Below are 23,344 nucleotides of genomic sequence, written 5' to 3'. Positions count from 1 at the left end.
CATTTATCATATGTAGCTACCTTAGGCCAAAAAAAAAACTTTTTTAAAAAAGTGCGTAATATTCGTATAAAAGACAACATAATTTCACCCCATCAATAAAGGTAGCTGTACATAATATTCTAAATGAAGCATGATCGGTAGGTAAAGATATGCGTATAGTCATGATGACTAGACAACACTCACGTGCAAGGTATGAAACTAGTGGACATTGTTAGTGGCACGGTCGAGGTCCATCCACCGACCGGCTAAAATATAAAAATGCCACACGCACTATCACCACCAAAAGAAAAGAAAATGAATAAGAGAGGGGCCGCGTGGAGCCAGGTGGGGCACTAGAGTACTACTCCCTATGTTTCAAAATATAAGCATTTTTACGATTTAAAATTTGTATCACAATATAATTCTAAAACACTAACATCTATATATTTTTAGCCAATGAGATGCTTGGGAAGGAAATACAAGCAATTCAAAATTTTAAAAATAACCATTGTTTACAAAAACATTTTCATTTACTTAAGAATAAAAATCCTTATATTTATGGACGGAAGCAAAGATGTATTAGACAGAGATGGTCGTACATTTGGATAGGACAACGACTTTGTCTGCCCGTGGCCTCCTCCCAAGCTTCATCTCCAAATTAATCTACTATGTCGCGTAGCACGAAGCTATGGCCTACCCCCTGTCTTATTCATCTCGCACATATCGATACAAAACAAAAAAGACCGAAACACCCATATTTTATCAAATCTCAATGCAATTATTTCTCACTTTATATACTCTCAGTATAATTATTTTGTACTTTCATAAACTTCGATGCAATGATCACTAAAAATAAAATTAATTTTGGGATAAATATAATGAGCCAAAAATAAACTTATTACGGGACAGATGGAGTACTATGTGGAGAGGGATGTGTGGCCTAACTGCTCTCTTGTTGTAATCTCACTTAGGAATATGCTTCTCCTGATATTGGCTTGTTGTTTTTCTAGCTTTGGGCAGGAATTATTGACGAATTTAATTGTGGTCGATCTCCATGCTCCACAGTCCACAGATTTTTTTTGGTTGCAGGTGGAATCTGATGAGTGATGAGGCGACGCCGGCAGCTTCCTGCCTCGTACACTTTTTTTTTTTTTGAGAACTTCGTACATATATATACCCGTCTTTTTCTCCTTCACTGCGGATCTGCATCTGATCCATCCTTGCGAATATTTGCACAGGGTGTGCGTTGTTTGCATTTATGCTCTCCGCCTAACGTTATTATGTACAGTACCGATGAGAGTTAATTTATTGTCTTTTTTGCCTTATAAACAGTTAACTGCTCCCTAATAGTAGAGCCAACGTAACTAAGTTTAATAGTAGACCGGCCTTACTATTAATTAGCGATCATTGTTTAGCTAACATATATATAATAGATTAGCTATATATAAAGTTAGCTATATTTTTTTCTTCTCTCTCTTTCTCTTACTATGAGTTTAATATATACTTTTTTTAAGCATGTGTAGAGCTAACTCTTGCATGAGAGCCAATACTTTTCACTTTTTTCTTATTTTTCTCTTCCACATAAATATATATATGGTTTGCTTATGGATCACATTGCTCTTACCATATCATTTATAACTAATCTAATATCTTACCCATACAATATTTAACTATAGTTATACATATAGCACTATTAATACGTACTCCCTCCGTTTCATAATGTAAGTCATTCTAGCATTTCACACATTCATATTGATGTCATTAACATCAATATAACATCATTATGAATGTGGGAAATGCTAGAATGACTTACATTGTGAAATGGAGGAAGTATTTTGCACACCTTATTCTCTTAAAGATTTTTGGAGCTCATATTACAGCTTGCTACAGAAGCACACTTCTCTTCTGTCTCCTCCATTCTCTTCTCCAACACATCATAAATCTGGTGTGGTAACTCTTATAGCCCCCTTATAACATTTTATTATACGTGCTCTAAGTGTGTTCTGGATATTGTCATGGTCATCAAGACACTTGTTTTGTTGGTAATTACTAGAATAAAATCTATAAAAAATATAGTAAAATTATAATATTTTGAAATTATTTTCGAAGACTAATCTAATCAAAATCAAAATATTCAAAGCGATATTGATGGTTAAAATTTAAACTTGTTGACTGTATGCATATCAAAATATCAGTACTTTTTTTACCGGAGAGAGTATCAATATCAGTTTAGGTTTCAAAAAAGTATCAATATCAGTTAGGGAGGTGTGCTCAGAAGTGCATATGCTGGTACAAACACAAGCGTTTACAACGCGTGCGTGCTCACCTTTATAAATACACACACGCACACCCTAATCATGTGAGCACATTTAAAAAGATTGGGTCGGTATATCTTAAAATTAACGGAGTGCACAAACGTCTCGCTGTTAACATGTACGTCGTCTATACTAATGAAAGACTAATTAGTCATAAGTACGAGCACTCATGTTCCAAAAGAAATAAACATTACATTTAGTCAGTAAGAGTAACTATTGTACTTATATGCTAAAATGAAATGTGCATGAGTTAATATAGCAATTTTCCGTACGATTTATTTTTCTGAAGAAATCTAAATTTTCTAGAAACATTTAACAGCAGGTTAAGCAGTTGAGCAGTTGTGCCACGATGAATGTTTGCTAGAAAGGCGCCAGAAAGAATATTGTTATCTAGTGGGTTATCCCTTCTGTCAACATGTGTTTTGTCGCTTTTCAGTAATATGAATTCTCTAATTAATCTCTATTGCCCTAGATAATTACATGTTTGCATCTCACCCATTGTGCAGACACTATGCATGTAAAGATAAGTTTCTTCCATATCTTTTGGCAATGACACGACATGAGAATGAAAGTTGTCGTCATCCACAAGGGGCGCTGATATGGTGGTTACTATCCAATGACTGTAAAGTATGTAATCTTTTGCAGGATTGCATGTTGTGCGTTCATCAGCTATTTGACGGTCGTGGTCGGCATAAAGCATTAATGGTAGAGGTAAAATACACATAGGATAGAGTCCCACGGTTGTGTTTAGTTCACACTAAAATTAGAAATTTAATTGAAATTGAAATGATGTGACAGAAAAGTTGAAAGTTTACGTGTGTAGGAAAGTTTTGATGCGATAAAAAAGTTGGAGTTTTGAAGAATAACTTTGGAAGTAAACACGGCACACATTGTTCTCCAATATCGTGTATCTGCATGCTACAATCACGGTAATTTTTCATCGTTATATTTTTTTAAAAAAAGTGACTCGTTTTAAGGAGAGAACTGTTATACCACCACCCCCAACACCGAATGATTAGTCTCAAAATGAAGAGAAAATCGGGCTAAAACAATCATACGTACCAACAAATTAACTACCTACCTAACAACTGTAGACCACACGGCCATATAACTAGCAAGTTCAAAGCACAACAAGGCTCTTCACACGCTGACAATGGCATGACATCATCATCATATAATATAGGAACTTCTCGCTCGTGATCAGGCGATTCTAATTAATTTCCCCTACGCGTATATCATCATTGTCATACATCTCGCTCTGTGTCAATGCTATAGCTCTAACTTCACACAACCACCAGTCTCTTTGAGGTATGACCAAGCATTATACATCATGTACGGTGTTTTTTTTTATTATTATTCTCTTTAATAGGGCCACTCTAAGGAGGGATCCCTTGGTAGTGTGGTCAGCTAATTAAGATGGTTAGATTTAGTGGCTAGGCAAAGTTGTTGGGATGGCTTGTCATATATAATGAAGGAGAGATTATGAAAATTTGTGCGGGGAGGAGGGAGGGGAGAAAGAAGGGCTCAAAGTCGACGGACAAAAAAATATTAGATCCCAATTTGGTCCAGCTTCGCTCAAGGTAAATGAAAAAAAAGGAAAATTCCTCCTTTGAAACAAAACAAGATTATTTTTCTATTATTAATAATAATAATAATTTAGATCATAAAAATATTATTTTTTAATCTTTGCCCGGTTAGAGGCTGTTAGGAAACGATAGGCGAACAAACGATAAAAAACAATAGATCAATCACAAAAGACACGAGATTTAACGTGGAAAACCCTCCCAAAATAGGAGAGAAAAAACCACAGGCGCCAGCCAGCAAAATATCTTCACTATATCTGAGGTGAGGTTACATCACCGCACGGCAGCTTACAAGAGGTATATATATAGTGGAACCCTAAAAGGGATGATGATCCGTACCGCGGGGGCTCCGCCCCCGCACCCCCAAGCGTCCCCAGGCGCACAGCCCAATGGGCCAGCTTCAGCCTTCGCTCCGCTACGGCAGAAGCTGGCCTTTATTAAGTGCACATGAATTTGGATCACAACTCAACAAACTGCACCTTGAGACAAATTCCTTCTTGTAACATGAATCAATCCTTCACCCTGAACACAACAAAGACAAAAACCACTTTCGGCGTCAAATAGCCTCTCGGGCTAAACCACTATACCAACTAAGCTTGAGCAAAGCTCAAACTTAGCAACAGGAACAGGCTTTGTCATCATATCAGCAGGATTATCATGAGTACTTATCTTGCATACCTTTAGCTTACCTTGCGCGACTACATCACGAACATAATGGTACTTGATATCAATGTGCTTTGTCCTCTCATGAAACATCTGATCTTTGGTGAGGCATATAGCACTTTGACTGTCACAAAACAAGTTAATGCAAGAGAGGCGGGTTTACCATGAAGTGGCCTTCCAGCGGGCACTGTGCATTGTCATTAGTGAGGTTGAGGAAGTGACGGAGCGGTTAGGGGTTTTGGCCTCATTTTGAATTGATGGGGTGAGCTACTCTCTTGTATCGTGAGCCCACTTATCGAGTTGATAAATGGTGCACTTTTTTGAAAAAAGAATTCTATAGGAGTTTCTTAAAAACCACATAAATCCATTTTCAAGTTCATGGTAGTAATGCTTCATTAATCGGACACTAATGTCTCAGCGTGTTTTCCATGCTAACATGAGCAAAATCGAACAGGGACCAGAGAGATGATTTGAGGTGTGGGGGGTGGAGACTATGGTTGAGCTTCAGTTAATAAGATATATTCTTGGTATTTTGCTTACATTTTCATTTTTTTCCCCTTGTCACAGCAAATTCCCCAAGCATAACATGTGAGTGTGACAACACAGTTCCTGTTCTCTTAGCTTATCTTGGATTCAATCCCCTCATCCAAAATTAAATTCCATTTGTTCCCTATTTCAGAGGGGAATTTCTCGGGGTATCTCTAGTATTTAGCAACACTTTAATGTGTCCTATATATTCCCTTGGTTCATCCCCTATAGTCATTTCCCATGATTCTCTGTTCCCTTGGGTCCACTACGTACAGGTATTGCACATATAAATCATGAAACTACCAAATACATTGGCAATTGCAAGTTGATGTACAACTATAGAAGTGTGTTTATTTGGGGATAAAGTGGGATATGTTAGGTCCATCCTTATTATTTTCTGAGATGGGATAGCCCCATCTATGTCTTTGGCATAAGGGATATAATGCTCTTATTTTTTTTTATAAGGAATGTGAGGGTGTGGTCCGCATCTCAATTCGAGTCCGTTAATTTTTTTTTATAAAGTTGACCTGGATCTAGAAAAATATTCCATTTCAAGGATTATTCTGTCCCACCTGTTATCGAACCGAACACCCTGAAAATAGATTTGTCCCCACATGACTATCTCATCCCTTTCAACCAAATACATATTAGACGGTTCTGCAGCTCTGGCTCGTTTTGGAAAAGAGCTATGATGGAGGCTCGGGCTCAGCTAATTTGGCTTACAAGCTGAGCTGAGCTTTTTGTCCTCACCTAGTTCTGCCCATGGGGAATCTAACATTATCAATCATACACCATATCTTAAAGAGATGCTGCTATGATACGTCAAGAAGTCAAGTTTTAAGGTAGAATATATGGTAGTTGGAAAAATAGAATCATTACATAAATGTTAGAAAATAGGGATGCCAACGCGACATGCTTGCAGGCTTTGAGGCCCAGTAAACCTAATTGTACTTTTTTTTCATCCATTTTTATTATATACTTGTTGATGAAAATTAACTTAGAATATGGGCTCTTATGTAAGATAGCATTGCCTGCATCCTTACTGTAAGAGACAGATAGATCCAATCGTACAATTAAATCCGTAATTTTATAAGAGAATGAAATAACATTCTAGCTAGTGTATCCAAGAATGCACAGTGAAGTCCGTATTTAAGTCCCATCCAAAACGATGTGATGTTAGATCTGATCCAAAATATTTAATAATGTAGCTCAAGTTTTGCATAGCCCCTGAGAACCAGACAAGCCAATGTTAAAATTCCTACTGTGCATAGGGAGGGCAATCAATCATCCTACTGCATGAGTAGGTCCCTGCTTCCTGTTCAAAATACTTTCTCCGTTCTACGAAGACTACATTTTTAGAACAAAGCTAACAAACTAATGGTGAGAGAAGAAAAATCAAATGAACACTCATTAATACGAAAATAAATTATCGTCAAATGATAACCTAGGAATAATTTTGAGTTACAGATTAATTATAGGTAAGAAAGAACAAAGTTAAAGCGATCGAAAATGAAGTCTATTTAAGGGCCAGTTTAGTATGGCTCTAGCTATAGCTCCACTCATCCTATAGCTGGAGTCCAACCAAATAGTTTCTACACCTAAAATAGAAATATAGTTGGCTAGATCGCTATCATAAAATGAACTAGAGAGGTGGAGTTGAGTTCAGACCACTACACAACTTCACTTTAAACTTTAACTCCTAAAGTTAAATTTTAAGAGATGAAGATATACTAAACAGGCTTTAATACGGAGGAAATGCATTCATCCACAAAGGTCAAAAGCAGCAGAAAGAGAACGAATGCCTTTGCTGCATTCAACCCAAAGCAGAGCTGCAGGGGTGCCAACTGCCAATCAGGCAATCATCCACTCTGGGAGCGACAGGCGACGCCATTGATGGGCACACCCCCTCGCCGGGGCCGACGGGAGACGAGACGACGCAGGCACTGTTTTGCGGCCGACCCAAGCCAAGCCAAGCCAGGAGCCATCCCGTCCCATCACGACGCATTGCTGCCGCGGCCTAATTGGGCAGGAAAAGCCATGGCCCACCCCCACCGCCTGGCCAGACGAGACGGCCCAAAAAAGGATCGGCCCAGAAAAGCCCACGAGAGTACGACGCACGCACGCGTCGCCGGGAGGCGGGGCCCGGGCCGGCGCCGCCTCGCCCAATGGCCGTTCGACAGCGGAGGCGATCGAAACCATCCCGGTATCGCCAAACCGCCTCCTCCTCCTCCTCCGATCCGGCGCGCGCTCCCTTTAAAATCCCCCCATTTCCTCCTCCTCGTCGTCGTCGTCGTCGTCGTCTCCCCCACTCGATCGATCCATCCATCGATCGATCGGTCCCCCCCATCGCGCGCGACGCATTCCGCCGCCGTCTCGCCGTGTCCACGTGATGGGGGCCGGGGCTAGGGGATAGGCGGATAGCCAGCAGCCACCACCACCAGTAGTTGCCGTGTGGGGATAGGTGTGGCTATAGGGCTAGTGGTCGTCGCTGATAGCGAGGTGGGTAGGGTTAATTTTGGTTGGAGGTAGAGAGAGAGAGAGAGAGGGAGGGAGGGAGGAGGAGGAGGAGGAGGAGGAGGAAGAACAGGAGGAAGATGGGGCGGGGCAAGGTGCAGCTGAAGCGGATCGAGAACAAGATCAACCGGCAGGTGACCTTCTCCAAGCGCAGGTCGGGGCTGCTCAAGAAGGCGAATGAGATCTCCGTGCTCTGCGACGCCGAGGTCGCGCTCATCATCTTCTCCACCAAGGGCAAGCTCTACGAGTACGCCACCGACTCATGGTACGTACGTACGTACGTGTGCTTGATTAAATTTCATCCTCATCGCTTGTCTCTAAGCTTTCAGTTCTTTTCGCTTAATCGAGCAATCCTTGCGCTACATGATGTGTTCCCGTTTCCGTTCTGTTCGTATCGATCGATTGCCTTTGAATTCTGTGTGTGATTAATTCGATCTGTCCTGATTGCTCGAATTAATTTTGTTGCGTGTGTTTCGGGGTTATCCCCAATAATCTGTTTGAATTTCTGCTGCGATTGTTGATTGCTTGCCGGCGATGGAGGAGGCAGCGTGTTTTGCTATTTCAGGCTTTGAGCTGACGGCGTGAGGTGAGATGCGTTGCATCTGTGCACTGTAGCTATAGTGCCCGTACGAGGGTAATTTTATGCTCCGCTTTCGCTGGAGAGGGCGTTGCTGCTGCGCTATTTGGGGAATTTTTTTTGGCCCTGCCGATGGGTGCTGCTTGCTTGGCGACAAGCTAGCTTTGCACCCAAAGGGGAGAGGGGTGATTAGCTAGGAACTCTAGTACGTAGATTTGATGGACCTGGAATTATTTGGGGATTAAAATGGTCTTGGCTTGTGTTCATCTAAAATTCTACTGAACTTGCTGCTTGTGTTGTGTGTGCCTCTTCTTTCTTCACTACTCCCCATATTAATTCTGGGCTCGTTTAGATCTTCTTTCTCTCTCCCTGGCCATCTCTTTCTCTTGAGGCAACTAAGCATATTAAGGGAGAAGATGAAACGGGATGCATCGGGAGATGGAGGAGTTCATATCTTAAGCTGCTGGTGACTTGTTGGAACCCTTTTCGCTGGTTCGTCTGCCTCTAGCTTTCTTGGACTCTTTGCTGATGCATGCCATGCTTTTCAGAACGAAAAGATTTTACTAGAACAAACTTATAAGCTAGGGCTGGCCTTTAATCTTTACTTCTTAATTCCCGGCTGTCATTAGTTCAATCTAATGGTTCATTAGTTGCTGGGTTCTACCTTTCCTATAAGGTTCTTTTTGAGATGTACATGGTTTCTGAAGAAACATCCATGCTTCTAGCTAGCCTGATTACAGACTGGTTTCATGCTGCTTCTTTTTTATCGAAAAGTCACCTTGGGGGAGAGTTTCCCACTTAACTCATTCGATTTTCTTAGTTCAGAGGGGAGGTACAAAGGTTACAACATTACATCGGAGGTCTGTTAAGATGTTAAGACTTAGTAAGAGGTAGAGAGGAGTTAACAGGAAAAAAATGAACTTATAAGCTAAAGGTTCATCCTAGTTAGCGCTTTAGTTGCTGGGTTCTACCTATTCTGTCAGGTTCTTCTTGGGATGTGCATATGGTTCCTGAAGAAACAGACATTAGAAATTTAGAACTAAGAAGCAAAACGTTGGATGCTTCCAGTATACCATATCATCTGAAGGATATTTATCCTTCTTGATGTTTTCGACAATGATTTACTATTAATGCATTGTTATGCAAGCTTTGTTAACTCAACATGCAAATCTTAGAGTTTGATGGTTAATTCCAGTTCTTATATATTTTTTAAGTTAAAAATTTTCTTATCTCTCCTTTTTCCTCACTACATACGAATAGAGTTTGATCTGGCTGTTATAAATTTTCTTCAGTTTTGTGGGCATCCTTATATCTACTAATCAGACTCCCCATATGATCAGTGATTATCAGCTTATACTCTATTCTAATTCTATGAATGAACGACTAGTTAACTTAATTAACTCCTCGCTGATTTAATCCAATAAGGGTAGTGTGTTGGGCATCCCCATAATGCTAGCAACCACATCTCTAGATAAGAGTCATTAGTATCACATATTTTGAAATCCTTCTCACTCTAACCATTGATCAGTGAGTTAAGACATAGGAGTAGAGCTTCACGTGAGGTAACAGTGTTTGGATTTCAAGGTATCAAGTTTGGGGTGGGAGTACACGAGCCGATGGATTAATCTGATTTTTTTTTTCGTTTCTCGTACGTCATTAAACGTCTTATTTGGAAATCAACTCCATTAGGTTCCTGCAGGGTACTGTAGTTATGCTAATTAATCCTTCTTAAGACTTTTCCAAGATTTAGCTTTAAACAGATGCTTTCATGAACCTAGTTGGGAAACATGACAAATCCTCTTCGAACTTTAATTAAGATGTTACTTTAATTAGCATTCCTTAAGCTGGCATACGTAGCGGCAAATGCAACCACTTACAATTCATCACAAGGCAATAGATCGACTGGCTTTCTTGTTAAAGCTAAGCAAGTAGTTACCTACTGCGCCAATAAGAATATTGAGCCTACTCCATTGGTACGATGGGTAATATTTATAAATGCTTGTCGTTTAGGAGTAGCAAGACACTAGTTCTTTCATATTTGTTTGGGTGCCAATTTAGAAAACTCTCCGTACTTCAAATGTAGTAAAATACTCTCCTACTGCTCTTTGGACGATGAACGTCTACCCAGACAAACAGTAGTCATATTTGAAGTGACTCGGGAGATATTTTAATTCTTTTTAACTATAAGCAGTAGAATTGTAAAGTTGGTTTCCTCCATCTTAATCCAATGCACGAAGTTCAGAACTCTGCTTTGATTAATAGAGCTCGCAGCGACTTGCATGCTGTTTTCACAACAAGACTCTTGTAGTATTGCATCTAGCCGTATATAGATGAGTCGGCAATGAGTTAACTCTGGCTCTCACTGTTTCACACGCTATTAGGGTTCCAGACTTCCAGTCTACTTGATTCAGAAAAATACAAATATTCTCTTATAAGTTAGCCCAAAATAATAAAATGGATATATATTTGCGGGCATTAATTGGTCTAACTATGCTCGGAGGCCTACTGGTCCAACTCGCGTAGGACATACAAACTCATAACCGCATAATATACCTGTTCAGCTATTTGGTTATACAGTATTGAGTTGATTCCTGCTGTTGACTGAACTGTAGCAACGTCTGTATATATCCGGGACTAATGATAAATTTTCAGTTTGGATTGCATTATTCACAATATCTTTTAAGCATTAATACTGTATTAATTCTCTTGACACTTCATTTTTGTAATAATTTTGTTAATTTTCCATAGGTTGATTAATTTCAAGTTATCCTATATACTTATATAGTTCATCTCCACTAAGTGTAGTTAATGATATTTCTCTCCTCTTATTAGACTGCATTACCCCAATTATTTCTAGCCATTGGATAATAGATATATGGTTCAAATTGTCTCTTCTTTCTTCTCTCATTACACCAAGTAATCTCAATCATTTTTAGGCCTCAAACTCATAAGTATCAATTTGTTTTAGTTTTAATATTCATATTTCATCTTATTTGTATATATTATGCAACTTAATTTCCCGCAGCAACGCGGCAGAGTATTCATTTAGTTAATGTAGACAACCCAATATCACATGTGATCTTACTTGATTATCATTGATTAGACCCTGTCTAGGAATAAGAAGCAAATATGTTCTCTTTCAACAAAGTTATGTTTGCTTAAGAGTCTAGGGTGTTGTATTTCCCCTTAATTCTTTCTATAGATAGTTATACTTGCTATCCTGTTTCATTTCTTTTTCTTAACGAAAATGAGATACAGTTCAGTTGCTTAAGCTTTTCTTGACATGTATGCTTGTATTACATGTTTACCTTGACTTTGCCCCAGAAGTATACCTTCTATATATATGCATATTATCTTTCCCCAAAAGGTTATACAGACCCTTTTGAAAGGTTGACATTTTAGTATGCCGTAGAAAGTATATATCCTTTGGTTATAAAGTGAACTTGTTCAAAGTGCCTCAAGAACATGGAAATACTTTAGCAAACAATGAAGCTACTCCCTCCATTTATAATTCATTTCATATTATAAGTTACTTTGAATTTATTTCCTAGTCAAACTATTTTTAAGTTCGACTAAATTTATAGAAAAAAATAAAAACATTTCTAACACAAAATAAATATTTTATCAAATATGTTCAATATTAAATTTAACGAAACTAATTTGGTATTGTTGATGTTGCTATTTTTTTCTATAAATTGGTCAAATGTAAAGATGCTTGATTTGGGAAAAAGTCAAAACGACTTGTAATATGAAACGGATGGAGTAAGACTTAATAATGTTTTAGAACTTGAAACATATCAGTGCTACCACCAAAAGCTGATCATTCTGATATATGAAAATGTTTATTGTTAGCTTTGCCCAAAAAACCGTTTTCATGAACTGCATAAATACAACAATTTATTGTTTTTTTAGGGTTCTGTGTGTGAGGGGGTGGTGTGTTAATCCAACTCTTGTGTTAGAAGTAGATTGGCAAATCTATTCTGTATTATATCTTACATAAGTCCTTATAAGAATAAACTGCAAAATGTAGGTGTTGTTATTTACACCACTACGAAGTACCCCCATTTGGATTTTGAATGTATAACACCGTTGACTTTTATACATATGTTTGACCGTTTGTCTTATTAAAAAATACGTAATTGTCATTTATTTTGTTGTGATGTGTTTTAAGCATCAAAGGTAGTTTAAGCATGACTCTTTTTTTTTTACATAATTGCAAAAAAGAATTTGAATAAAACAAATGGCATTTTATTATGGGTTACGCATTTACATGTCATAATATCCACTGTGACATTTGAGAAACCTATTCATGTTTTGAACTAGAGATTATTAGTAGTTAAGGGCCTTTGTTAGATGCTGCTAGTCCTATGATTTTGGTTAGTACATGTATGGCAAGTGAAATCGTATTGATATTATATTCCCACACAATATGTAAGTTACTTCAACACATAAATATATAACAATATCTAGTTTTGTATTACTTATATATATATATTCTCATCATAGTGATAGTCACTAACTTACCTATTAAGACATTCAAAGAAATGGGCATCCTTCAGTTAGGATGTTACAGTGATACACCTTTTCGTTTTGACAATACTGCATACGCAGTTTCTAAAACAACTCCATGTTAAAACATAAGGGGTTGCACTCAAGTAGATTTTGAAGTGTGTGTGCGCGCCTGTGCAACTTTCTTGTTCTTCCTTCGTTTTGTTTTAAACCTGGAAACTAAAGTAGGTTTCCTGTTAAATTCCTATCCTTTCTTAAAAAAATGGACTTCAAGAAAAAACAGACCAGAATCATAAATACAGTGTATGTATCTGACCTGTATATGAAAAGGTAAGGTACAGCCATATGTGCATTTGTTGTTGAGATGGAAGAATATATATACTGCTTAGTTATTATTACAATTATTTCAAATGATGAAACGTATATTCCTCATTTTTCACAGTATGGACAAAATCCTTGAACGTTATGAGCGCTACTCCTATGCAGAAAAGGTCCTTATTTCAGCTGAATCTGACACTCAGGTAAAAATAAAGAGCTCTAATTCTGTTGTTTCTCATATCTCAATATCTTGTTTATTTTTTGAACTTTTTCACTACACCTGTTTCGGTTGACTCATTCAAGACGGGTACATCCAACATTTTAGCTCTCCTCAAGTTGGATAAATCAATTAGGCGTCATTTTTTATGGCAATTTTCCATTGTTATGTAGATCAACTTTTAATAAATATTGCTTTACATCTCTTTGAACAGTAATCTCTTACTTCAATGTACTTATCAAATATGTAGATTTATTCTAAATTAGATTATATCCATTTTTTATTACATAGCGTCCTGACCTTTTGGCATCCCAGCCCAATTGAACCTATTTGCTGTCTGAAATCTTGAAAACTCAAACTGAACTGTTCTTTATATTGGTGCAATTAATTAGGCTCTCTCTCTCAGGTCAGATCATTAAAAATTGTGGTATTGTTGCATTTCATAAGTGAAATTTTGTTCACAAATTAGATCAAATTTATCTTCCATGTTTGTTTACACGTATACAGCTTTGCCAGTTCCCTCTTATTCAAACATTTTTTACACTATGATTCAATATACCTTTTGTGGATTTTACTGGAACAAAATCATAGTTATTGCCTAATGAAAAACTATAAAAAAAAATTTTGGATGCATGACTACATCAACACTCATTATGGAATTTTGTGTGCCAGAGAATATCACAAAACATATTTTTCATCAAATAAAACAAAATAAACATTTTCCAGAACTTTTGGCGTGGCTCATCAGAAGTTTGGAACCTTAAATAATCCTTGTTTTCATTTAGCTGGGACTTACTATAGTCAATTATGCTATTAAAAAGATCCATTCGTCTATTTGTTACGAATAATCTTTACTCTTTAGTTGGGGTTGATGGACTAATGGTGTACTCCAAAATCAGAAGTTCTTTTATGGCTAGATACATGTAGACCGGAAAAGCTGCCGGGCGCGCGCACGCTGGCGGCGCGCGTTCCGGGAGCGTTTACCTCCTAACAACTCTAACTAACTGAATTAGTTTTAGATAATGACGGTAATTAAGATAAGATTTTTCTTTCTATTGGAAGATTTTTTTTCTAACATATTGAAAACTTTCGACTTAAGATTCAAACTTTGAATTCAAATTTTAAAAATTTTCAACTCGACATTTAAATTTGTAAGATAAACTTTGAAAACTTTCAACTCGCGATTGAAAATTTTCAAGTCCAAATTTGAAAACTTTCAAGTTTAGATTTGAAAACTTTCAACTCGAGATTTGAAAACTTTCAAGCCCAGATTTGAAAACTTTCAAGTTCAGATTGAAAAACTTTCAAGTTAAGATTTGAAAATTTTCAGCTCAAATATTTTTGAAAACACGTGTCCTAACAATTAAAAAAATCAGAAAAAACACGAAAGAATAGCGAAAAAAGAAAAAAAAACGAAAAAGATGGAAAAAAAGGAAACACAAAAAAAAAAGGAAAAAAATCGCGTGGGACCGCCAGCTGGCGCACGCGCCAGTTCTGTAACTGACTTGCGCTCGCCAATTAGCATCCCCCATGTAGACATGCATATTCTTCGTTTGCAATATTTTTTGTAAGAAGTTGCTGTATATGAACATTGTTGACTGAACTAATGTAGTTATTATGCAGACAGTGGTAAGTCATATTTTCATACCACAAAGAGTGAGACTGAGAATTTTCTAATCAAGATATTACAAAAAGCTGAACTAGCTAGGCAGACTGTAACCCTGTTATCATTCCTAGAAATGTTTGCTACTTTGGAGATAGTAGATAATATAGTTATCACGCTGATGAATTGTCAAGGAAACATACATTATAGTTCCCTTTCCTAACATGCACTATCTGCTTAGAGCTTTTCTCTATATAGATTTTGGATGGCACTATTGTATACTCTTCAGCACATTCAATTTCTAAACTTGTAATATTAGTGATTCTGTGCTTAGAATTGTGGAGGTCACTGTACATCCACCAGTAAATTTAGTTTGATGAGTGTCGAGAAGAAAAGGTAAGTGTGGAGTGGGGGACAAAGTTAATCATATTTTACTGCAAGCACACTGAAGTAAATCCATTTATTCAATATACACCGTACCTAAGCAATTCTCCACGGAGGTATCTTGCAGTTCTAGGTGTCCACAGTTTTAGCTATATGCAGTGCCAAAATCGATTAAAGTTACACTTGTTAATATAGAAATTCAAGGTACTCCAAAGGGCACAATCATTTGCACAATCATTTCTTCCTGGCAATTTTTCAAATATCAGCTAATGTATGAATAGTACTGTGATACTTCCTATTTACTCAAATTTATTAATGTAAATCTTCTATGCTTGCTTGTATAGGGCAACTGGTGCCACGAATATAGGAAACTGAAGGCTAAGGTTGAGACAATACAGAAATGTCAAAAGTAATTGGAAACTACTCACAACTGGTGCCATTATGACATTATGTACTATACACTGTTGACATAAAATTGTTCGCCTTAAATCCTGCAGGCACCTCATGGGAGAGGATCTTGAATCTTTGAATCTCAAAGAGCTGCAGCAGCTGGAGCAGCAGCTGGAAAATTCGTTGAAACATATCAGATCCAGAAAGGTGGTTTTTGTGATGAGAATTATTCAAGGCTGATATCAACAATATGTGCAAAATTTATATGGTTTTTATACAGCTAAATATAGATGTCCTGTATGTTTTACGAGCTGACAATTACAAATCTCCTTTATGTGCAGAGCCAACTAATGCTCGAGTCCATTAACGAGCTTCAACGGAAGGTAATGTTGTCAACCATGTTAGACCTTTAATTGAGTACTGGGACTTGCTAGAAATAACCTTGTCAAAACTCGAGAAATCTTTGGCCGGCCACCAGTTGATACCATCGCGTGTTATGTTTCACACTCTTATTTTAAGTTCCCGCCATGCTTGCAACTGCAAGTGCTGCCACACTTTCATTTTCTAACATGCACGCCGGATTCTTGCTGCAGGAAAAGTCACTGCAGGAGGAGAATAAGGTCCTACAGAAAGAAGTAGGCTGCTAGCCTTGATGCCCCCTAGTTTCCATGCTTCAGCTGATCTTGGTTTGTTTAACATCAATCAAGTTAAATTGACAGAACCCTTCCTCCTTCCTACAGCTGGTGGAGAAGCAGAAAGTCCAGAAGCAACAAGTGCAATGGGACCAGACACAACCTCAAACAAGTTCCTCATCATCCTCCTTCATGATGAGGGAAGCCCTTCCAACAACTAATATCAGGTAAGTAACTAGCAGCCTGAAGTTAGTTTCGTCCTTATGTAGCACAGACGAATAACCTTTTGGACTAAAGATCATTAGATCCAGCTTTATTAGAAAACAAAATTAAATGGCTCGTTTAGTTCACTACCATATCAAAATATTGACGATACTAAAACCTAGACAAATATTGGAAGTGCTACATTTTTTTGTCAACTTATATATGTTATCAGTATATTTTAATAGCAAATCAAACATTAGCTAAAATACTATTAAAAATACCAACAACTTAATAGGGGCATATTTTGGCACCAACCACCAAACAACTGAAAGTTCTAACAAGGTTGTATAAACCAATAACTATCAAACCTTTTTTAGGCACCTCAGAATTTTACGCTTTTTTTTTTGTCTGAAAACACGCCAAATCTGCCCCTTTTCCCCCAAAACGCCAGCGGGCTTTTTCTTGTCATTTTGGTTGGTGATGTAGCTAAGAGGGGGTGCTTATTCGTTCCACAGTAACTACCCTGCAGCAGCTGGCGAAAGGATAGAGGATGTAGCAGCAGGGCAGCCACAGCATGTTCGCATTGGGCTGCCACCATGGATGCTGAGCCACATCAACGGCTAAGGAGGCTTCAGATCCATACCAGTAATCACAAGTTGCAACCTGACCCGGTCCGGTCGCCTGCTGCTCTGGTTTACTACTAGTACTATTGTCATCTTGCGGTTGCGAGACGAGGAAAGCATTTTAGCCCTAAATTCAGCATTAGTAGCAAGCTGCAATGTGTATATTTTGGCTTCGTCCAGCACCGTCTTCCTCCCACCAGTAATTTACCCATGTAATATATGCGAGTAGCATGAACAAATTTTCCCGTTTCCAACCATCTCCATTGGTGTCATGTGTGACTTAAATAGCGAATTTCAGCATTGTGCATAGTGTGATTACTGTAAGATAAATAAACTTTGTAGACAATAAGTCTCCGTTATCTTGCTGATTGGAGCTGAATCTGTCCGATCACCGGCAGAGCTGATTGAGCGCATACTGCATAACGAATAAATTGTATGCGAACAAGTTGATAGGCATAAATCGTTCGACTGTTTACAAAGAAAATAAGGCGTGACATTCTCAGTTAAATAATGGGAGATCATCTTGTATATAATGATCTTCTGCCGTCACTCCTATACAAACATTTTACCCATTACAAAAACCAAGAAATATACCAAGGCGCCCAAGCTCACTGTCACTGCTGACTCCCCTACCACTAAAAATTCTCAAGAGAGGATAACGAATGCTAAGCATTAGTCTTCTAAGAATGGCATTCAGAACTGTGGAACTATGTGCCGGCTGATGAGAACTCAGCCTATGAATAAATTAATCTAGCCACAACTTTAACATAAAGATATTGGTCAGAGGTTGTATTTAACTGAACAGGGATATGCTAGTATTAAACTCGAAGCATCTTCTCTTTCAGGCGTGAAATGAACTTGAATGTCTCCTCTGCTTTGACCTGTTGATACATATCACTTCTTGATACTCTGTCCGGATGGAATTTCAAAAGAGCTTGCTTGTAAGCAGCTTTAACCTGAAAAAAGTTTCATATTAAACAATTGTCAGAGGGAAGAGATCAATAATTCCTTATTTACATTTATGGGTATCATTTTATGAACTTATATCAGAACATGGCATAAGGTGGTAATTGATCTCGCCTAGATTGCCAGAGGCAATAATTGGCAAATCTTTCTTCCAAAATTTGTCATGAGAAGCTATCTCTTCTATAAATAAACAAACGAATTTGGGATTTCTCCATAGAAAATTGAAATACAATTTCCAAGTGCATATATCTATCTATGCCTATGCCACAACAATAACAAGTAATAAGTTAATTCACTTGAAGTAACAGATTCGTAAGTTGGTTTCATATGGTACATAAAACATAACTACTTCCATTTCATAATGTTTGCCAATTTTCCTAAGAAATGTTGCTTCACAATGTTTATCCGTTAGTAAATCAAGTATAATTATCACTCCCTCTATTAAAATTTGTTACCCGGCTTTGAACTAAGCAGAGACTATCAAAGGAAGGTAAAAACCAAACTACTTGTAGTAATAACGCAATAATCTGCATTAACTATAGTTCTCTCCATGCGAAATAGTGTTGTTTGCAACTGAATTGCATGGATGTGAATGTAAAGCATGGAAGTTGATAGCCAGAAATGGTGTATACAAATTTTGCATAGTTTATTGTGTGTGCGTTTCAATCAACAAGATGAAATCTAGAGGTGCCTAAAAATTCAACATAGGGAGTAAAATTTCAGTCCATCATAGTGTTTCAGAAGAGGTTAAGTGGTTCCAGATTGCAATTTAGCATGAAAATCTATGGCAATTCCTCATCTTTTTATTAGAGATCAATTAGTGGTTGGTCCGTGAATGAGATGGATATCATGAAATGGACAACGTACAACTGTTCATGAAGCTTACTGTTATAAGGTATTGAGTTTAACAGCAATATGCAAGGGACAAGGGATACTAGCATTTTATATTGTACTGGAGAGACAGATAAGATATAACAAGAAGAAAAACAGCAGCAAATAATAACTTTACTACTACAAGGAAGAGATAGGTTGAATATGAATAATATACCTCACCACCTTCAGCAGCAATGCCTAATGCACGCAATATAGAAGCCATATCAATGTATCTTCTTTCCATACTTTCGAGCTCCAATCTCACCACCCCTCGGTATTTTTCTTTTAGTTGTATATCCGCTTCATTCTGATTCAACAAAATAAAGGAACAATCTAAATATTAAACAATAGCACATAAAGATTGAAGCAACCAAATGCTCTTGAAAACACATAGGCGGACAATAGAGAATCATGCAAGTGTTTGCTAATATGCTAGAGGTTATAACAAGATACCTTTCGCTGTGATTCACGGACTTCTTCTAATCTTTGTTTTTGTCTCTTCTCCATGTCAAGTAATCGCATTGCTTCAGCCTTTTTTCTTTTTCGCAACCTCTGTGCCTCCTCAGCCTGCAATAATTTTTAAAAGGAAACATCATGAATTGCATGTAGGTGCTACTTGCTTCCCTCAGCCTGCTATCCATTTATTTATTTGTTTTGTGATTACACTATCATGCCGCAATGTCCTCAAAACTAAACATTCCAACAATATAGTGCAATAGCATAATGCTCATTGAGATTAACACTGAACTTATTTACATTCTAATATTCATGCAGTTCACATCCTTCTTGTATAACTTTAGAACAATTAAACTAAAAGCGGCACAAATCGTACCTGTATTCGCAGTTGACGCTGTCTGGATGCCCACTCCTCCTCCTGTGCCCGTTTGTACTCATCGGATTCTTTGTGCTTTTCACGTGCACCGATTAGACCATCCTGAATGTCTGCAGCAACCTGAGCCACGGCAGGTTGGCCTGATTTTTCTGGACCATCAACTAAATCCTTCTGAGGTGGCATGCAACCTCCCAATATGACATTTGCAGAAGGATTCTTATTGGAGGAAGCAGCAGATGCACAACAGTTTGCATCTAAATGTGCCGATTTTTTCTCGGATTGCTTTGAGCAGTCGCATCTGCTAGAAAGAGGTGGATCTTCTGTTAGTCGACCATCGAGAGAACCATTATCTGGTTTAGGACACATCTCTTTGTTCTTTGTGGTACTTTTATTGTGAGCATCTATTAGTGTTTCATCCTTCCGTGCATATGTGCCATCAGATAACTTTTCATCCAGCTTTTCAGGAGTACTGACAAATGTAGGACTTTGATCCTTCCAATTTGCTGAGGAGCATGCAGGAAAAACCCTGTTGGCAGAGATAAAGCTGTAGTCTGTACATTGTTCAGGTTCAAAGGTTTCATCTATGTGTGGAGATTGACTTCTTTCTGCAGTTTTTTCAGGCACAGAACCATTTTGGGAATGAGTTGCTTCGTCATTACAAGCTGGGTCAGGATCAATTCTGGAGGTGGCATTGCAGTCTTCAGCTTCATTTGCATTGGAAGCATTGCCCTTTGAACAATCATGGGCATCTGGAACTGAAGATTTAGCATTTGCACCGCTTGTACTGATTGGTCCACCTTTCTTCAATACATCTTCACTAAAATACTTCCTGATGTACTCATTTATATCGCATTCTGCATCATTCTCCTCACTTTCATCTGGCTGTGTACTTGACTCGGCACTTGATGTGGATGTACTCTTCCGGAAACCTTGAGGCATGCTTTTCCTCGAAGCAGCCTTCTCCCACTGTTTGCGAGCTGACCCAGAGGCGTCATCAAGAATCTCACAATCCGAGCCATCATCTCCGTCGGAGTGTCCTTCAGACGAATCACTCTCATAACTGTCAGAAACATAATCCAGTCCATATCTGTTTCTCGGGGAGACACGGCCGGGCGTCGTCACTGCTGGAGAACCAGCGGCAGCACCGGCAGAGCTGGGTCCTGCCCTATCACCACCACCACCCTCCTCTTTACCCTCCTCCTCCTCCTCCTCATCATCATCATCTAAGTTAATCACATTACTACACGAGCTGTTCCCTCTCTTAGTCTTGCACCCAGAAGAAGCGCGGCCTTTCGCCGCATCACCATCGATTATGAAGACCTCCTCGTCGGAGGGGCCGTCGCCTAGGTCGTCGTCGTCTTCATCGATCACCACCACGGTGGGCGGCGCGGGGGGCTGGTGCCTGGAGCACCTCGTCATCGCCGGGATGCCCGACGGGAACGGCGCGCGGTGGAATCGCCCCCACGACATCGCGAACGATTGGCGGCGCCCCCCAGCCCAGCAGCAGCGGCGTCAGCCAGGGCTAGGGCAAAAATCCTGCGAACAAACCTCGATTCGGTCAATCGGAACCCCCCCGAAATGCAAAGAAACCAACCCCAATCCCAATCCCAACCCCCAAGAACCCTAGTTTCCAAGAACCGGATCGAGCAAGAACGGAAAGAAATAAAAGAGGTGGAAATGGGGGGATCGCGCTTACAGCGGGGAGAATCGACGGGGGGAAGCTACCGAATCGGAGCTCCCGCTCTCCTGTTCCGATCCGGGAGGAGGAGGGGGAGGAACGGAAAGATTGGGGCTTTGGACTTTCCGAGTCGGGGACTCGAGACGAGACGAGTAGACGAAGCCGAGACGACCGAGGCGAGGGGAAGCGGGCGGTGGAGGACAGGAGGTCAGGTGGACTCCAACGACGCCAAGTCGAGCGAGCCGCACCCGCACCGCACGGACCCGGAGCCACCAGATTCCAATCCGCTTTTATTTCCGGGCCTTTTTTTTGGACGAGGGGCGGGAGGTTGGCAAAACCACCACGTTTTCCTGGATTTTATGGGCTTTTCCGGTGGAAATTTTGCGTGCGTGCAGCGTGCCGCCGCTGTGGTCTGTGTGGGGCTAGTACGAATGATGGACCAGAAGGCCGCAAGCGAGCGATTTTGCCCGCGCGCAGCGGGCGTTCCCCCTCGCAGCTGGTGCACGTGAAACGGGAAGGACGGGATACCGTCTCCTAGAATCAGGACGGACTCAGGCTGCATCTCCCCCGTATTCCACGTGCACGCTTTTTATACTGTTAAATGGTGTAATTTTTTTTAAAAAAAATTCTATATGAAAGTTGCTTAAAAATCATATTGATCCATTTTTTAAAAAAAAAATTCTATATGAAAGTTGCTTAAAAATCATATTGATCCATTTTTTTTAAAAAAATAGCAAATACTTAATTAATCACGCAGCAATGAACCGCTCTGTTTTCCGTGTGCACTGGGTTGGTAACACGTACATCCGAACACAGCCTCAGGGTGTGATCGGCACCCACTTTTCCCAACCCATCTCCCTCGTTTTTCGCACGTCCGTTTTTCAAACGGTTAAACTGTGCGTTTTTTCAAAAAGTTTTTATACGAAAGTTGTTTAAAAAATCAAATTAATATATTTTTGAAAAAAAAGCTAATACTTAATTGATCATGCGCTAATATGTCGCTCCATTTTTCGTACGGACTGTTCTGGCTGGGAACAACAAATGATGAACACAGCCTCAGAATGCTAGGGAAGCTCGCTAGACGGCCATCATCGGCGACGGTTAAACCGAAATTCTTATGTATTTTTTATTAGATAAAGATATATAAACAAATTTATCTATATAGAAGAAACTATATTTATCAATTCAAATGTTCGGTGTCAATAACAACACGACGTCAAAAGAAATGGTCAGATTGTTGTCAATACTGACAGATGAATTGATAAATATATTGATAGATATAGTTAATTTTCAATTGAGTGAGAATAGTCTCCGAAAGAAATGCTATCGCTTTCAACCATTATCATGTAGAGCACCAGAGGCAAAAAAGCTGCCAGCCAGAACAAGATCGCGCATCGCGGTGTAGCAAGGCCTCTCTGAAAGCTACGGGGCCCGTACCCCTAGCCTAAAAGGTTAGTCCAAAGACACCCAGCCCACAGTGCAAGCACCTATATATGTGTGGCTTAGTTGGATAGAGACACAGATAAAAGAAACGAAGCCCGCAGTGGGCTGCACCCTACGCGAGGACACGGGTAGCGCACACAAATTAATTTTCCTCACCTACCCCCACCCTCAGCAAATCGCCTTCTCGGCTTCTCCTCCCCTTCGCCTCGCCTTCTCCTCCCTTCTCCTCCCTCGTCGTGCTCTCCTCCCTCGCGGCGGACGCCGGGGACGCCGCCGCCGTGCGCCTTGCCGTTGACCGCGCCGCTCGCTTCTCCTCCCGCGCGGACTCGGGAGCGGTGGGAGTGGACGATGTGGCGCCAACGGACGGCCGGCGGCGGGAGCGGACGAGCGGCCGGCGGTGGGAGCGGACGAGCGGCCGGCGGAGGAGGAGGGGAAAGGCTCGAGCGGGGCACGCCTCCACCGTGGCGACCTTGCCGAGGGGGACCTCGAGCAGCGCCGCCGGACCCAGGGGAG

At 39.7% G+C, this 23,344-nt stretch overlaps 2 protein-coding genes across 3 annotated transcripts; one reads left to right on the top strand and one right to left on the bottom strand.

The window, feature by feature from the left end:
- Window positions 1-7,284: 7,284 nt before the first annotated feature.
- Window positions 7,285-17,409, top strand: LOC127766674 (MADS-box transcription factor 14). 2 transcript variants are annotated; one of them, XM_052291789.1, is made up of 8 exons: window positions 7,285-7,847; window positions 13,111-13,189; window positions 15,535-15,599; window positions 15,688-15,787; window positions 15,922-15,963; window positions 16,174-16,215; window positions 16,300-16,439; window positions 16,932-17,409. In XM_052291789.1, the coding sequence occupies exons 1-8, from the start codon at window positions 7,663-7,665 to the stop codon at window positions 17,038-17,040; spliced, it is 762 nt and encodes a 253-aa protein (XP_052147749.1). In that variant the 5' UTR covers window positions 7,285-7,662; the 3' UTR covers window positions 17,041-17,409. The 2 variants fall into 2 exon arrangements, with proteins under 2 accessions (XP_052147749.1, XP_052147750.1); XM_052291790.1 differs by having other exon boundaries at window positions 7,291-7,847; window positions 16,321-16,439.
- An 80-nt stretch (window positions 17,410-17,489) lies between these two features.
- Window positions 17,490-21,650, bottom strand: LOC127766673 (uncharacterized). Its single transcript, XM_052291788.1, has 5 exons — window positions 21,407-21,650; window positions 19,711-21,246; window positions 19,332-19,445; window positions 19,054-19,185; window positions 17,490-17,995 (listed from the first exon to the last, which is right to left on the bottom strand). The coding sequence occupies exons 2-5, from the start codon at window positions 21,178-21,180 to the stop codon at window positions 17,858-17,860; spliced, it is 1,854 nt and encodes a 617-aa protein (XP_052147748.1). The 5' UTR covers window positions 21,181-21,246; window positions 21,407-21,650; the 3' UTR covers window positions 17,490-17,857.
- Window positions 21,651-23,344: the final 1,694 nt, after the last annotated feature.

Source organism: Oryza glaberrima, chromosome 3, assembly GCF_000147395.1.
Source record: "Oryza glaberrima chromosome 3, OglaRS2, whole genome shotgun sequence".
Classification (NCBI taxonomy): domain Eukaryota; kingdom Viridiplantae; phylum Streptophyta; class Magnoliopsida; order Poales; family Poaceae; genus Oryza; species Oryza glaberrima.
The sequence above is the reverse complement of the archived record's forward strand: the minus strand, read 5'-3'. Positions and strand labels throughout refer to the sequence as shown.

What these genes read in the sequence shown, in the direction of transcription:
- LOC127766674 (XM_052291789.1), top strand. Translation starts at nt 7,663, where the DNA reads ATGGGGCGGGGCAAGGTGCAGCTGAAGCGGATCGAGAACAAGATCAAC. An exon ending in CAGCTGAATCTGACACTCAG is followed by an intron (nt 13,190 to 15,534) that starts GTAAAAATAAAG and finishes TTGCTTGTATAG; the next exon opens with GGCAACTGGTGCCACGAATA. An exon ending in AACATATCAGATCCAGAAAG is followed by an intron (nt 15,788 to 15,921) that starts GTGGTTTTTGTG and finishes CTTTATGTGCAG; the next exon opens with AGCCAACTAATGCTCGAGTC.
- LOC127766673 (XM_052291788.1), bottom strand. Translation starts at nt 21,180, where the DNA reads ATGTCGTGGGGGCGATTCCACCGCGCGCCGTTCCCGTCGGGCATCCCG. An exon ending in TCCGTGAATCACAGCGAAAG is followed by an intron (nt 19,186 to 19,331) that starts GTATCTTGTTAT and finishes TTGTTGAATCAG; the next exon opens with AATGAAGCGGATATACAACT. An exon ending in TTGCTGCTGAAGGTGGTGAG is followed by an intron (nt 17,996 to 19,053) that starts GTATATTATTCA and finishes AACTTTTTTCAG; the next exon opens with GTTAAAGCTGCTTACAAGCA.